The 14,735-nt window shown below is 35.7% G+C and overlaps 1 protein-coding gene across 2 annotated transcripts in view; it reads left to right on the forward strand.

Moving 5' to 3' along the window:
* Positions 1–14,735, forward strand: part of HELZ (helicase with zinc finger) — a 158,724-nt gene that overhangs the window by 50,641 nt on the left and 93,348 nt on the right. For both annotated transcript variants that reach the window (XM_055326387.1, XM_055326397.1), the window contains exons 9-14: positions 1,711–1,762; positions 3,109–3,184; positions 5,219–5,417; positions 5,862–5,969; positions 7,018–7,315; positions 14,170–14,437. In XM_055326387.1, the coding sequence (XP_055182362.1) occupies positions 1,711–1,762; positions 3,109–3,184; positions 5,219–5,417; positions 5,862–5,969; positions 7,018–7,315; positions 14,170–14,437 (1,001 nt within the window). The remainder of the gene's footprint in view (positions 1–1,710; positions 1,763–3,108; positions 3,185–5,218; positions 5,418–5,861; positions 5,970–7,017; positions 7,316–14,169; positions 14,438–14,735) is intronic.

The following is a 14,735-nucleotide window of genomic DNA, read 5'->3' on the forward strand; positions in this document are numbered from 1 at the left end:
CACAATTAGTGTTAGACATTCTATGGTACAAGACATTCCAAATTTCACCTTGGGATAGTATTTCCTCTGATTCAGCTCAAAATTAACTGAGCTCCTGTGCTGTTCAAGGTTCTCTGGGGTTTTTTTAACGCTGAGATAGCTGTGAAAAACAATCTGTGGGCCAGTCCGAGATGCACATAGCTAACGTGCCCATGGGGCAGGCTGCCTGTGGTCAGTAAGTGCTGCAGTGGAAGTACAGGCAGGGAAAGGAGAGATTAACAATCTGTGGGGAGACCAGGAAGGCAGGAGGATGGGGGTGCTAGGTAAAGACCCAGAGGTAACTTGGTATAGGGTAACATTTAGGGGTCGTTTGGTTAAGGGGCAGATGAGGGCCTTACCCAGGATAGTGGCAGTGGGAGTAGAGAGTATGAGACAGATATTAGAGACATTATAGACCTCTTTGAACAAGGTTTGGAGAATACTCAGAGTGGGACAGAAGAGGGAGAGTTCGTGGGACGCCTGGGTGGCTCAGTGGTTGAGTGTCTGCCTTTGGCTCAGGGCGTGATCCTAGAGTCCTGTGATTGAGTCCCACATCAGGCTCCCTGCATGGAGCCTGCTTCTCCCTCTGCCTGTGTCTGCCTCTCTCTCTCTCTCTCTCTCTCTCTCTGTGTGTGTCTCTCATGAATGAATGAATGAATGAATGAATTAAATAAATAAATAAATAAATAAATAAATAAATAAATAAATAAATAAATAAAATCTTTAAGAAAAAAAAAGTTCTAGATGGCTTTCAGAATTTTAACCTTACTCTCTTTGGGAACATATGTCCATTAACTTGAGTTAAGGAGCAATTGAAGGAGGATGAGATTTGGGATAATGATGATGAATTTAATTTTTGACATATTTGTTTGAAGTGCTTAGATGATCATCTGTCCAACCACGCATCCCATCCTAGATGCATTTAACTGGGCACCCATTAGTGCCTGATCTCTCTGAGGTGTGGGAATACAGAAAAGCAGTAAGTCTGTTGGCAGTGGATCTGTACATGACTGACAATGATCCAGCACATAAAATGCTATCAGTAGTTAAGAAAAATAAGAAAAAGTGCTATGGCTGGCATTCAGTTGAAATGGGGGGGGGGGGGTGTAGAGTTTAGAGCCAAAGGAGCAGATTGGGGATTTATGTCCACCAAAGGAGTCAAAACCAGGAAGTCAAAGTGAGTGGGTCCTCAGCTCCATCATGGGGGAATGGCTTATCCCAGAGTGAGGGAGACCTGGCAGGATGTGCTCCAGGCCCCACAGTCATGGCATTGCACTTAATGCAGGAGAAAAAGTACCTTGTTAGCCGGTCATTCTCTAGGTGTTAGGAAGAGGACAGTGAAATGAATAAGTGATGGAGGCACTACTCCATGGGATTCAGGACTGGGGACTTAGAGTTTTTAATTTTATTACCAGGTAATTTTTATATAGGGAATCTCTACCAGTTTCCTTAATACGGGCCACATAAGTACTTCTTTTCTATATATTTTTTCTTTTCTATATTTAAACATAGTTTAACATAACATGAAACACAGATGGATGCAAAAAATACTGTTTACAGTATTAATGTTCATTAAAATTGCTAAGTATTCAAACTCAACCTTTTAAAAAAATGTTGAAAACATCCAAGTTTAATTCAGCATTCAATTGGTTATTTCTTATTATAAGAACATTTTCATTTGAAAAATTTCAGACAGCAACTAGTAACGTCCTCTCTGGATATCACGTGGAAGACTTGGAAGGGGGTAAGTACCAAATTCTGTGTTACTTCTGTAACTGTAATTGCAGGCATCCCTTTGTTATTGATTATTGGGAGGATGTTTATTGAGTTACATACAGTACATGTACGTGGATGTGTAAAAGAGAATATACAAATTTAATTTTAAAAGTAGGTGTGGATGAAAGCAGTTTTTTCACTGGCTCCCTTTTGTAGAATAATGGAGGTAGGAGGTATCATTCTCTTGCCTCCATATAGCTCTAAATGGAAACCTTATTGTTAGCAATGTCAAATTGCTTTTGTTGAGGGAAGTCTTTTCTCTTTTCCTGTCCTCAGCTAGTCCAATTATTACTTTTTTGGAAGCTAAGTTGTTCCTGCCATAATTAAAATCCATGACCTCCTTCCTCTTCTCTTGCTAGAGGAAAGGGAAGAGGGACCAACATTCATTGAGTGTTTGCTGGATACTGTGTACTGTGGTATGGGCTTTCACAAAAACATGTATTGGTTTCTCCATCTTTTTCATAGGTAATGAAACTGATATTTATTAAGGTTCAGTAGTTTTCCTAGTCACACAGCAGGAAAGGGATGAAAAATGGCTTTAAACTCAACCTGGCTGAATATCTATTTTTTGGGTAGCACATGACTTGTGAGGAAATAGAGAATGCCTGTGAGGTCCTTGAAAACTTAGTGCTGCTCAGCCTCTGTTGCTCTAGCCTTTTTCTTTCTCAAGCATTATTTTCCTTGGTTTATTTGGAACTTCTACCGAATCGAATCAAAGCTCATTGTATTCAGAAGTAAACAAATGTTATTTTTTAGCTCCTACCTCAGAATTCAACTTTTTTTAAGTTTTATTTCATTTGTATAAAAGGATTACTTGATACAATGACCTGTGCCAGACAAATCCTAAGGAACATGGGTAATAATGTGGAACTTTTCACTGAATATGCAGCATTGAATTTGTTCTACAAAATTTCCTTCCAGGATACGATAATTTTCTCATTCCTGAAATAATTCCTAATAGAGACACATCTTGTACTTAAGAAATGACAAGCATGCCAACATTTGCCCCTTTAGTTCGTTAGGGAAGAGATTGCATTGGAAAATATGTCCACCAGTTGCTAGAAAAGAGTCAGGGGCATCGACCTGGTTTAGCTGCTGGGTAATTACTTCAGTGATGTCTGAGTTTCCTGTGGTTAATTGAATTTAACTTCTTTGATTGATAGATTACTTTTTTGGTAGAGGCAAGTATATCATGTCCTTTTTACATCATCTAGGATGATGTGTGTGGAGGGTTTATAGTATTTCTTACACATTAAAATATCAGAATTCTTAGCAAGCCTCAAATGATAAGACTATATCCTGATTACTCTCTAGGATCTTGTAATGGTTGGCATTTCCGCCCACCACCTAGGGGAATCACAAGCAGCGAGGAATATACTTTGTGTAAAAGGTAACGTGAATTTTTTCTTTAAACCAATGACGTGTCTTTATTCAAAAGGTAGATAATTTTCCTTCACTTTTTGAAAAGTAGTAATGCTAATTTAAAGAAGATAATATGTGAAGGAGGAAATACAATGATCGAGAAAAGTTTATTTTAAACTTGAAATAGAAGCCATAATTAATGGTTGTTATCATTAAATAATAAAAGTCAAAGCCATATCAGTGAGTCTTCTTTTAATTACAAAAAACAGTGATCTAAATTAAGATTGTTAAGACTTTGTGTAGAAGTCTTTTATAATACCAGTTGGATAATTATGACTGAATTTAATTCTGGTCTCTAACTTATGTGAAATTTACCTCTAACTGATGTGATTGAATTGAAATTATATAAACAGAAGTAAAGCATAAAATAGATGAAGAAATGTTCAATTATTTTAATAACTTTTCTAAAAAGAATCTGTTACCTTCATGTTATCCTTATGTATAATTTATGAGTAATTTCTATTTCAGTGGCAAAGCTTTCAAAATAAAATTGTTATTAAGCTGGAAAGAATTATTAAAGTCACATTTTGAAAGGTGAACTCTGGTTCTTTTTATAAGAACTGGTAACTAGAGGGATTTTAGATATAAAATCTCATTACTATAGATTGTCTTTGATAATGAAGGAAATTGAATATGTAGTGATGATTGAATAGTCAAGAGATCAGATATGATTTTATAGTAGAAATAAACTGAGTAGTCAATTTCAAAAATCCTGGTGGCGTCATGTTGGAGTAGAGGCAGAACACAATCCTATGCAGAGGAAACATGAGAAAATTTATAGGCCAGATAAGAATATCAACCTTTAATATTTAAAGAAATAATTTAAAACAGAGCAATATAAAGACAAATATTTGGCTCATTAAGACATACTTAAGAGAAAAACAAATGCATGATTTTTAAATGTCTTACAAAACATATAAGAGAACTTAATAAATAGTATGATTTAAGTACTTTGTGTATCATTAAGAAAACAAAAATAGTCATCTTTTCAAATAGGGTGAACCATTTGATAATTTACATTGTGCTGTGGTTCGTTTAACGTATGTTTCTATTGACCATATTTTTTCAGTTGAAAAATTTTCTGTAATATAACACTTCTGATCTCTATTTTGCTATTTATAATTTTCATTTTTTCTCTCAGAAGATCTTTTACTAATTTTTTGATGTTTCAGTGTTCAAAAAATGGCTAAGCCCATAATTTTGTAGGATATGTAAAACTTAAAATTAATGATCTAAGTTTTGCATTTTATCAGTTGAATTTTCTGAGTCCCAAACACTGAGAAACCATTAACTATCTTTTTAAAATGAACATTTAGGAATTTACCATTGAAGATTTTAATCTATTGAATTAATTGTGATTCTAATATAAAACTTTTATTCTTAATTTATTCAAAACTTCAAGCAAATGAATATAGTCCAGTATTTTCAATGAAATATAGGTAATAGTAAAATAGAAAAGAGTAAAGGCCTTATATTCCAAAGTGAAAAGCAGAAGCTTTAAGATGATAATTTAATGATACATTAACATTTTTTTCAGAATGAAATTCCTAGTATATGGAGAATTTTCTTTAGGTCCTATCATTTTGGGAAGTAGGGCATACCTGTGTTTGATGCACCAATCCACTTGATGTCAGTGTTGCTTTAGGAAAATTCTGCTGTAAGAAGAATTGTCTAAATAGAGTTGTTACCTCATGAAGGAAGCTAGTTTTTCAGTGTCGGTTTTGTGGGTGAGGGGTGGTTATGATTGATTATGCTTTGCTTTAACATCCCCTTATTCCAAAAAAGAGGTCACTGAGTATGGGAAGTTGCTATAGTGATTAACTGTTACAAATGTTCTGGAAACCTCTTCTTCCTTCTTGTGCAAGTCAGTGTGATATTATGGCCTTTCAGGAGATGACGTTTTGCTTTTGTTATTGAAGAGTCGGAGGGCAAATGCTGGAAGTTTATCTTTTAAATGGTCCAACAAAGTATATGATAAAACAGTTTTTCCTATTCTACTTAGATTTTTAGAGCAAGGAATCTGTAGGTATGGTGCGCAGTGTACTTCAGCACATTCCCAGGAAGAACTAGCAGAATGGCAGAAAAGATATGCTTCACGCTTGATAAAATTGAAACAGCAAAATGAGAATAAACAGCTCTCAGGCAGTTACATGGAAACCTTGATAGAAAAGTGGATGAATTCATTATCTCCTGAGAAAGTGGTGAGGAAAATAAACTGCATTTTTTTTGTTTGTTTGTTTTAAGTGATGACCTTGTTTGAGTCTTGACTTTATTTTGTGCTATATTTTGGTTTATTTCCTTATCTTCTATATGAAGAACTTGATTCTGATAAAACTGTTTTTATAGCAAAAGTAGACCCTTTTGCTAAGATAAAGAGCAGAACTAAGCCATTTGTTTGGAGATTTGCAGGTATTACATTAATCTTCATTCAGGAAGTATTTACTGCCATTTTATTGTTATTAATTTTCTTATGTCTTGTCTAAGCTTTATTATATTTTGTTCTTATAAAATTAATGTATAAAAATATCTTGCTTTGTAAACAGTTCCATCAACATCTTTACCGTTGATATTTATTTACCATGCCAAAAATTTTTGTTTGTGCTTTTGGGACTAAAAGTATAATATTAATTGCTCTCTATTTTCAGCTTAGTGAATGTATAGAAGGAGTAAAAGTAGAGCATAATCCTGATCTGTCGGTTACTGTCAACACCAAAAAATCTCACCAGACATGGACCTTTGCTCTTACTTGTAAGGTATGAATTTTGTGCTAATTAAAGAATGTAGTTTTTAAAAATTTTTCTTCAGGCTTTTTTTGACCTTTAAATCTCTGTGTTAGAGCACTAAAATTTTTTTAATCTAAGTACATCTTAAGTAGGTTCTATATTGTACTAAAGTGTATTTCTGTATTTTGTTCATTAAAGGTACAATATTTTTAGATTTTGAGGTAAAAGTTGTGGTAGATATTTAGATGTTTGCTAACTTATTATTTTGATAAAGAGGTTTTTGATATATTGTTTCCTGAAGTTGGAACATAGGATGGGGTTCATGGCTTATAATTACTTAAAAATGGAATTGTTTAATCTGGCAGTTCTAAGATATTTAAACTGTAACAACTTGCTTTTTTTAAATTACATTTGATGAAATCACATATTCTGTAATAGTGGGTTTTTAATATGAAACATTTTCTGCAGTGCTTCCCATCTTGAATATAACGTTCAAAGTTTAAGAATGAAGCAGAGTCAAACTTTTCTGTGAATACGTGCAGTGGAAAAGTTTTGTGTACTTTTTTGGTGGCATTTCTTCCACTGTACCATCTGGATCTTGGGATGAAAAATCTGGGAACATTTAGTTTCGGCCTTGAACCCAATCCAGTGCCTTCAGAGGTAACTGCCCTCCTATGAAGACTTCCTACTTGAAGCTAGATAAAACTTTTTTAGGCCAAAGGTTTGGAAAGTTGGAGGTCAGTGGTCTAACAGAGTGATAGCTTTTACCACAAAGAAAGATGAGCATATCATAGAAAGAGCAGGGAGGCTAGAGATGTAGCATAAATATATCATTTAAAAAAATTCAGCTTTACAGAGGTATAAATGACATCATAAATATAATTTTAACAACTGATTTTTTTTTTTTAACCATTCCTTTTTCTAAATGGCTTATGGGCACAATTTGTACTTTTAAAATAGTCTCTTAGAAGCATGGGAAAGTAAAAGTCCCTAATGGGAATATTTTCATTGAAGAGCCCAATTACAATTGGATTTTTCACCCCCTTGTACTCAATGAATTATTTTAACTTCCTTGTAGCCTGCAAGAATGCTGTATCGTGTAGCATTGCTTTATGATGCTCATCGTCCTCATTTTAGTATCATTGCAATATCTGCCGGAGATAGTACTACCCAGGTATCACAAGAAGTCCCAGAAAACTGTCAAGAATGGATAGGAGGAAAGATGGCCCAAAATGGATTAGATCATTACGTGTATAAAGTCGGGATAGCATTTAACACAGAAATATTTGGAACTTTTCGCCAAACCATAGTTTTCGACTTTGGATTGGAACCAGTACTCATGCAAAGAGTAATGATTGATGCAGCTTCTACAGAAGGTAATATTTAGACTTTTTTCCCCTGATACGATGTATTAAAAGGCACTATGATGTCAGCATTAGAAGATATGTATTGGCCCCTAAATATTCCATGGATAGAGAGGGAATAATAGGGGAAAAAATATCCCAAAGCAATCAACTCATTTACTGTGTAATGAGATTAGAATGGTTCACATTGTGCCCTGTTCTCTTTGTATAGTCATCAGACAAACTTGCTTTGAGCTTCCCCAAACTTGTATGAGTATTAGTTTGGGTAGGCTGTTATTTCAGTGGTAATTGTGAGTACACCTCCAATGTCTGTTTCCATGTTTGACTGAGTCTCCAGTTAACTTTGCTGACATTAGTACATTATCTTTGATTGAAAAGCCCTAAATATAAGGTTTCATAAGTTGGTTTTGTACATTCACTAGTAAAGGAGACCAAGATGCCTTTTAATAGGATCTGCTCTGTGTTCCTGGGAAGAAGTCCCTGCTTTCAATATGTAAGCACCTGCAGAAGATGATAATTGTATGTTGTTACATTACGGCCTGTTCCTGAATTTTATGTCAGGATCCAACAGGACAAGGAAAGGGCACATTACCCTGCATTTCTTTGGCTTTTGCTTTGATTATAGGTGCTTTATTTTTTTCTAATGAACACTAAGTATTTATTTAACACTTCATGTGAAACTTGATGTTGTATTGACTATAACCACTGTGGAGGTTGTCTTTCACTATGCACCACCGTGGTCCACTTATGAGAACCCAGAAGTTTTGTTCATGAGCAAATGCTAGGATTTTATTTTTTGGATACAATAAACAGGTGGAAGAACTGGTTCTGTCTCCTTTTCTTTAGTTGCTGGTAAAGTCAAAGCAATATTTAGGCCCAGATTGAACGATAGGCATTACCTTCTAGTATGAGTGCTAATATTACCCAGACTTATTTAAAAGCCTCACTTAAATCTTATTTCTTCCTTACTTTGATTCCTTTTACCTGTTTTTATTCTGTTGTATTCTGTTTTTTCATTTTTTCAGTACTCCTTGAAATCAGAATATATTAATTCTTGAAGTCAATTAGATACAGCTTACAAGATAATATATAATTTATGTTTGTTAATAGAGGAGTACTTTGACAGTTTTTTCCTGCAAGAGCCAGGTAATGTTTTAAATGTTGTCAGGCAAGTGGTGTCCATTGCAACTCCTCTGCTCTACACTGTAATGATAAGGCTGCTATAGACAATGTGTAAACAAATGGGCATGACTGTGTTCCAATAAAACTTTATTTTCAAAAACAACAGCAGCCTGGAATTACCTTGCATGCTGTGGTTTGCCCACCCCTGTACCAGTAAGTTGCTTTTAGAGACTAGAACTTGACAATTACCAGGACGCATCCTACTTAAGTCACGAAGAAAGACCAACAGGTATTTCCCACTCTCCATGTAACTCTAATAGGATGTTCTTGGCGACATGTGAGTTCTATTTTAAAAGTTTGTGTTTAGATTGGTGGTTTGTAACTCATGACTTATTTTCCCATCGAAATTAAGTTTGTGTTGACAAGAATCTGTACTTGATAATGAAAGCCTATTTAATAATATAAAATGTTACGTGTCTACATGTAAGAGAACATGATACTATTAAGATAGGTGAAGGAAGGAGGGAGGTAATGATGAGGATTTTAGGTCACTCTTATGGGCTTGAGAGATTAAGGGTACTTTGTTTTTCCCTCAGGTATGTGATACTTTTCTAGTTGAAGAAAAAGCAGTGAACAGACTTCAGAGTCAAATAGAATTGGATTTGAATCTTGATTTTCTTTTTTCTTTCTTTCTTTCTTTTTTTTTTTTTTTTGAATCTTGATTTTCTTAATACCTATGTGACCCTGGACAGGGTACTTAACATTTCTGAACTTCGTGGAAACCTTTGTAAAGTGGGGCTGGAACTATCTCTCTTAGAGGATCATTGTGAGAACGAATACCCTTGTATGGTATCTGGCACAGGGCAGGCATTCAGTAAATGGTAACTATGATTGGGATAATCCCTAGCTTACAAATAGAACGAAGAAAGTAGGAAGACAGAAGGAGAATTTTTTAGAAAAGGGAGGTCTGGGGCTAGGGTGATGCAGACCGGGAGGGTCAGAGGGGCCAAGAAGCTGAGATAAAGACCTGAGCCCTTAAAGACATAGTACCTGTGGATCATGGCAAGAGAATGCAAGAGAAGTTGGTGGAAGACAAGTTGTCCAAGATGGCCCCCGTTTTGAGTGTGGTGACTGGAAGAAATAGAGCGTCATTTCTTAGGTTTCTAATATATCAGTTTGAAAGTATAATGAATTTTATATTTCATTCAGATACGGTAGAAGGAGTTAATATAGTAAATGATATCCTCTCATTTGAAACTAATACGATGCCTTCCCCTCTTTTGTAAGACTTCTTCTTTTTTTTTTTTTTTTTAAGATTTTATTTATTTATTCATGAGGGACACAGAAAGAGGCAGAGACTTAGGCAGAGGGAGAAGCAGGCTCCTCACAGGGGTCCTGATGTGGGACTCAATTCCCGGACTGGGATCACGCCTGAGCCAAAGGCAGATGCTCAACCACTGAGCTACCCAGGCGTCCCTTGTAAGACTTCTTTATGTCCTTTTTTTAGTGACCACTCGTTTTGTTTTTTTTTTTTTAAAGATTTTATTTATTTATTCATGAGAGACACACAAACAGAGACACAGAAAGAGACACAGGAGGAGGGAGAAGCAGGCTCCATGCCGGGAGCCCGATGTGGGGACTCGATCCCGGGACTCCAGGATCGCGCCCTGGGCCAAAGGCAGGTGCTAAACTGCTGAGCCACCCAGGGATCCCCATTAGAGCTGTTTTTAATATATTTCATATTTAGCCTGCATTTGTTTATTGCATGCTTCTTCTACATCCACCCTTGTACTAGACCTGTACTTTTTCTTATCTACTCTCAGTTCTGTTAAGGATAATTTTCAGATCTGCTATATCATATTCTTCAAGATAAAATCCTTTGCTTCATTAGAATAGTAACTATGTGGCTGAACAAGGAGGGCACTCCTGTCTCAGTCAGTGGGGCCAGGGAAGTTGGGATGCATGTCTTGTGTCTGACTATTTACTCCATCCTTGAATTCTGTTTGTGGCAGTAGCAGCTCTTCCCTTATGTTATCTTCAAAAAATTAGGTATATGCTAATTATCTTTAATTTTTTCTTCTGAATTTCTCTTAAAATATGTTTATGGCTCCTGCTTGCCACATCTCAGGGTAACAAATCCTACAGGTTTATAATTTCTGTTAGATTTGCTTTGAGATTTATTATTGTAGGAGTGGGAGTGGGTTAAAACTCATCTCTCCTTGTATGGTTTTGTGAGTATTGATCCTTAACCTGTTCACTTTTCATCTTGGCAGAGTATTTTTCATTTTAGCCTAATCTGGGTTGAAGAAAAATGCTTACCAAGGATGAACTGGCTCAGCTGTCCTGAGCAGCATGTATGTGTGGTTTATTTTTTTAATTTTTTTTAAGACTTTATTCATGAGAGGCAGAGAGAAGAGAGAGAGAGAGAGAGAGGGGAAGAGACAGAGACATAAGCAGGCTCCATGTTGGGAGCCAAGTGTAGGACTTGATCCTGGGACCGTGATCACACCCTGGGCTGAAGTTAGACGCTCAACCCCTGAGCTACCCAGGCTTCCCGTATGTGCGGTGTAGATGTTAGCAGCTGGTACTGTGGCTGTACTTGGGGCTGAAATGAGGCCCAGGAGTAGTCATGTTCCACATGGGGATCCTCTTCTCCCTCCTCTATTTGAACAGGGACTCTTAAGGGGCAACTGGGTGGCTCAGTAAGTGTCCAAGTCCCAACTCTTGATTTCAGCTCAGGTTGTGATCTTAGGGTCATGGAATGAGTCCTACATTGGGCTCTGTGTGCGTTGTTTACTTGAGATTCTCTTTCCCCCTCTCCTTTGGCCCCGTCCCCACCCTCCTCTCTCTTTCAAATAAATCTTTAAGAAAAAAATCTTTGGATAGGAACTCTCAAGACCTAATGACCTTTAAGCACTGTAAGTTAGGTGGGTATTTGAATAGTCTAAATAAGCTTCTTATAAGTGAGAGAATTGGAGGCAGAAGCTTGCTTCAAGTTTAGATGAAGTAGGGGAAGAGAAGTAGTTTTGGCAAAATATGTCCTTAGTAGTCACTGCCCACAGTTCATTTTTGATGTCTGAGCTAATCACTGAGATGAGTAATTTGCAGACTTTTTGATGTTGGCACACATGGTTGTTTTTCAGGATTCTTTTTTCTATTCCTCCAACTCTCTCCTTTCCTGTAGTATGTTTATAGTCATTAGAAAAATAAATGAAATAAATTTTAACATTGTTAAATTTTTTTAAAAAGATTTTATTTATTTATTCATGAGAGACACACACAGAAAAGCAGAGACACAGGCAGAGGGAGAAGCAGGCTCCATGCAGGGAGCCTGATGCTGGACTTGATCCTGGGACTCCAGGATCACGCCCTGGGCTGAAGGCAAGCGCCAAACCGCTGAGCCTCCCAGGGATCCCAACATTGTTAAATGTTAAATTGTTTTGAAATTGTGCTACCTGCTGAAAATATTATTTTTAATAATTTCATAAAATCACAGTGGGAGTCATGGCACTGTATAGATAAGACGAGAAAAATAAATACTGTTTCTTATGCCACTTTTCCCAGAAAGCCTGAATACTTGTAGCCCAGAGTAGTATACTTTCTGTATAATTTGCTTTACATATTAAATAGATGATATAAAAATCTTTTTAAAAAGAATGCTCTATTGTTTTAGGTTTCTTATTATCTTAGTTACTTAAACATCAGTTAAGAATAATTAGTGAGGGATCCCTGGGTGGCGCAGCGGTTTGGCGCCTGCCTTTGGCCCAGGGCGCGATCCTGGAGACCCGGGATCTAATCCCACATCGGGCTCCCGGTGCATGGAGTCTGCTTCTCCCTCTGCCTGTGTCTCTGCCTCTCTCTCTCTCAATCTGTGACTATCATAAATAAATAAAAATTAAAAAAAAAAGAATAATTAGTGAGTTTTTGAAGAATGTGAAGATAATATTGATCAAGGCATAGTCTAATTCAGTTTCTTATTTAAAATAAAATTATGAAATATAATGGTCCTACCTCCAAAGAATAGACATCCTTTTATTACATATTACAGTGATTCTTTGATAGTAATGTAGAGTTTAGTGTTTTTTTTTTTTTTTTTTTAAAGGGCTGGTTATTGGTTTGCCACTATACTATTGCTGCTTCTCTTCACTTTTGAATTGAGGAAAAAAATTATGTACATCCTTGTTATTTTATAATGATTATCATCTGATTTTTAGTGATGGTATCATCTGTTTTAGGAATGTTGGCATTTGTGTAATTTAAATGTTTTTTGTAGCTATGATTTAATGAATCAAAAGGCAGAGCCCAACTTTAGGATGATTTATGAAGAAAATGTGGTTAGTTTACTTTATGAAACTTCTACTTCTGAGGCTATTGCAAAAACAAATCATCCTCATCTCATCCAGAGTATTGACAGATTGTAGGCCATCCTTAAAACTTGATGATGATAGTTGTATTTATTTTACCATTTGAGAAATAATAAAACTGGCATGTAGAAATACCTTTTCAAGGAGTAAGGCAAGAAATCAGGTCCTTTACATTTGAATCTTTATACTTGATCTTAGCCAAAAGGCTGAGAAGCAATTACCTTTGAATCTTTAATAAGACATTAGGATAAACTGCTCTCTAGTTTTGAGAAAATGTCTTTCGGATGACTATGCTTATATGTTCGTAATTTATATATAACATGTAAATAAAATCTCTCACTAAGCAGTACATGACAATTATGCATTATTCTCTGATTGCAAAGATAGTACAGGGTAACTTATTTTTGTATTTTGAAGACCAGCTGATTTCTGTTTAAGCTTTTTACTACTTCTTCCCAAAATTTTAACCTGAGTTGTGAAGCCATCTTTCCAGTTATGTTACATTGAAACTGGATCTCGGCCTAATGAGTCAGTCAAGTAACATTTTCCTTGATTAAGCTGCATATTTATAAATAAATATATATTTCACCCAATAGAAAAGTAATATGCACTGCAGATAGAGTGAGGCTACCCAGTGCTCAGAATTTATGTTATAATATATTTCACCATGTGCTGTGTACTATGCTACATTTTTTTCCCCCAGGGATGTCAGAACTTGAACAGTTATTGATTTTGACACTGTGCCCTACTTACAGTATATTCTAACTGAGGCTAAACTGTATTTTTTGCAATGGCATTTGAATGGTATATCGTATCACATTTTAATGAGGAATTAGCAGTGTTTTTACATGAATATTCTAAAAGATTTTTGTTGTCATAAGTTGACTTTCAGAGAGTTTCACTGTGCTATACTATACAAGAAAAGACTTAACCTTTCACGGTTTTCTGATTTTCTCTTCTATAATGGGTGGGTATTGGTAGCAGGAAGAGAAAAGTGATTATTACCTGATAGATTTTATCTTATGGGGAATTTATCCTATTTTCTTCCTGCAGTTCAGATTTCTTTTGACTGAGATTTAAGTTCTAAATGTTAATCTGTAGTTTCAAAATGTTAATAACTATTTTGGATATGTTCTTATCCTGATGTTAAAAAAATGGTGTTTTTTTTTAACATGGGTTCCTATTTATGTTATTTTATTAAGCTAGACAAAAGATTTCTGATATTGGGAAGATTCTTTGTCAAATGGGTTTTTGTATTGTTTTGTTTTTAAAAATTACTAGCTCTAGCATATAAAATGCTCCTACCAAAATGTTGGAGTGTATTATTTGAGAATTTTAATGTTGTGTTCCTTTATAAATGTGTTTTTTGTTTCCATTTAGATCTTGAATACCTGATGCATGCAAAACAACAGCTAGTAACCACAGCTAAGCGTTGGGATTCTTCTTCTAAGACTATTATAGATTTTGAACCTAATGAAACTACTGATTTGGAGAAGAGCCTTCTTATCAGATACCAAATTCCTCTCTCTGCTGACCAGCTGTTTACCCAGTCTGTTTTAGACAAATCATTGACCAAGACCAACTATCAGTCACGGCTGCATGACCTTCTTTATATCGAGGAGATAGCCCAGTATAAAGAAGTCAGCAAGTAAGTTACTTTAGAAACATTTGGTTGTGAAAAACGTCCCCTTTTGATATCTTTCATTTTTAAAATGGAGGTGTGCCTAAGAGAAGACAGGAAGTAAAGACTGTTATTCAGTAGCTGTTGTTCATTTCCATAAAACTCTGCCACATGCTAGGTGTGTAGACATGTGGTCCCTGTTGTACTGGAGGTTTCTGTTAATAGTAGTCAGAGTGAGTACTTAGTAAATATTTGCCGAGTAAGTGTACAAAGACTGAAAGAGACTACATATTTTAAGAATATAATTTTAAGGGGGATCCCTGGG

This window comes from Nyctereutes procyonoides, unplaced genomic scaffold (assembly GCF_905146905.1).
Source record: "Nyctereutes procyonoides isolate TBG_1078 unplaced genomic scaffold, NYPRO_anot_genome, whole genome shotgun sequence".
Classification (NCBI taxonomy): Eukaryota; Metazoa; Chordata; class Mammalia; order Carnivora; family Canidae; genus Nyctereutes; species Nyctereutes procyonoides.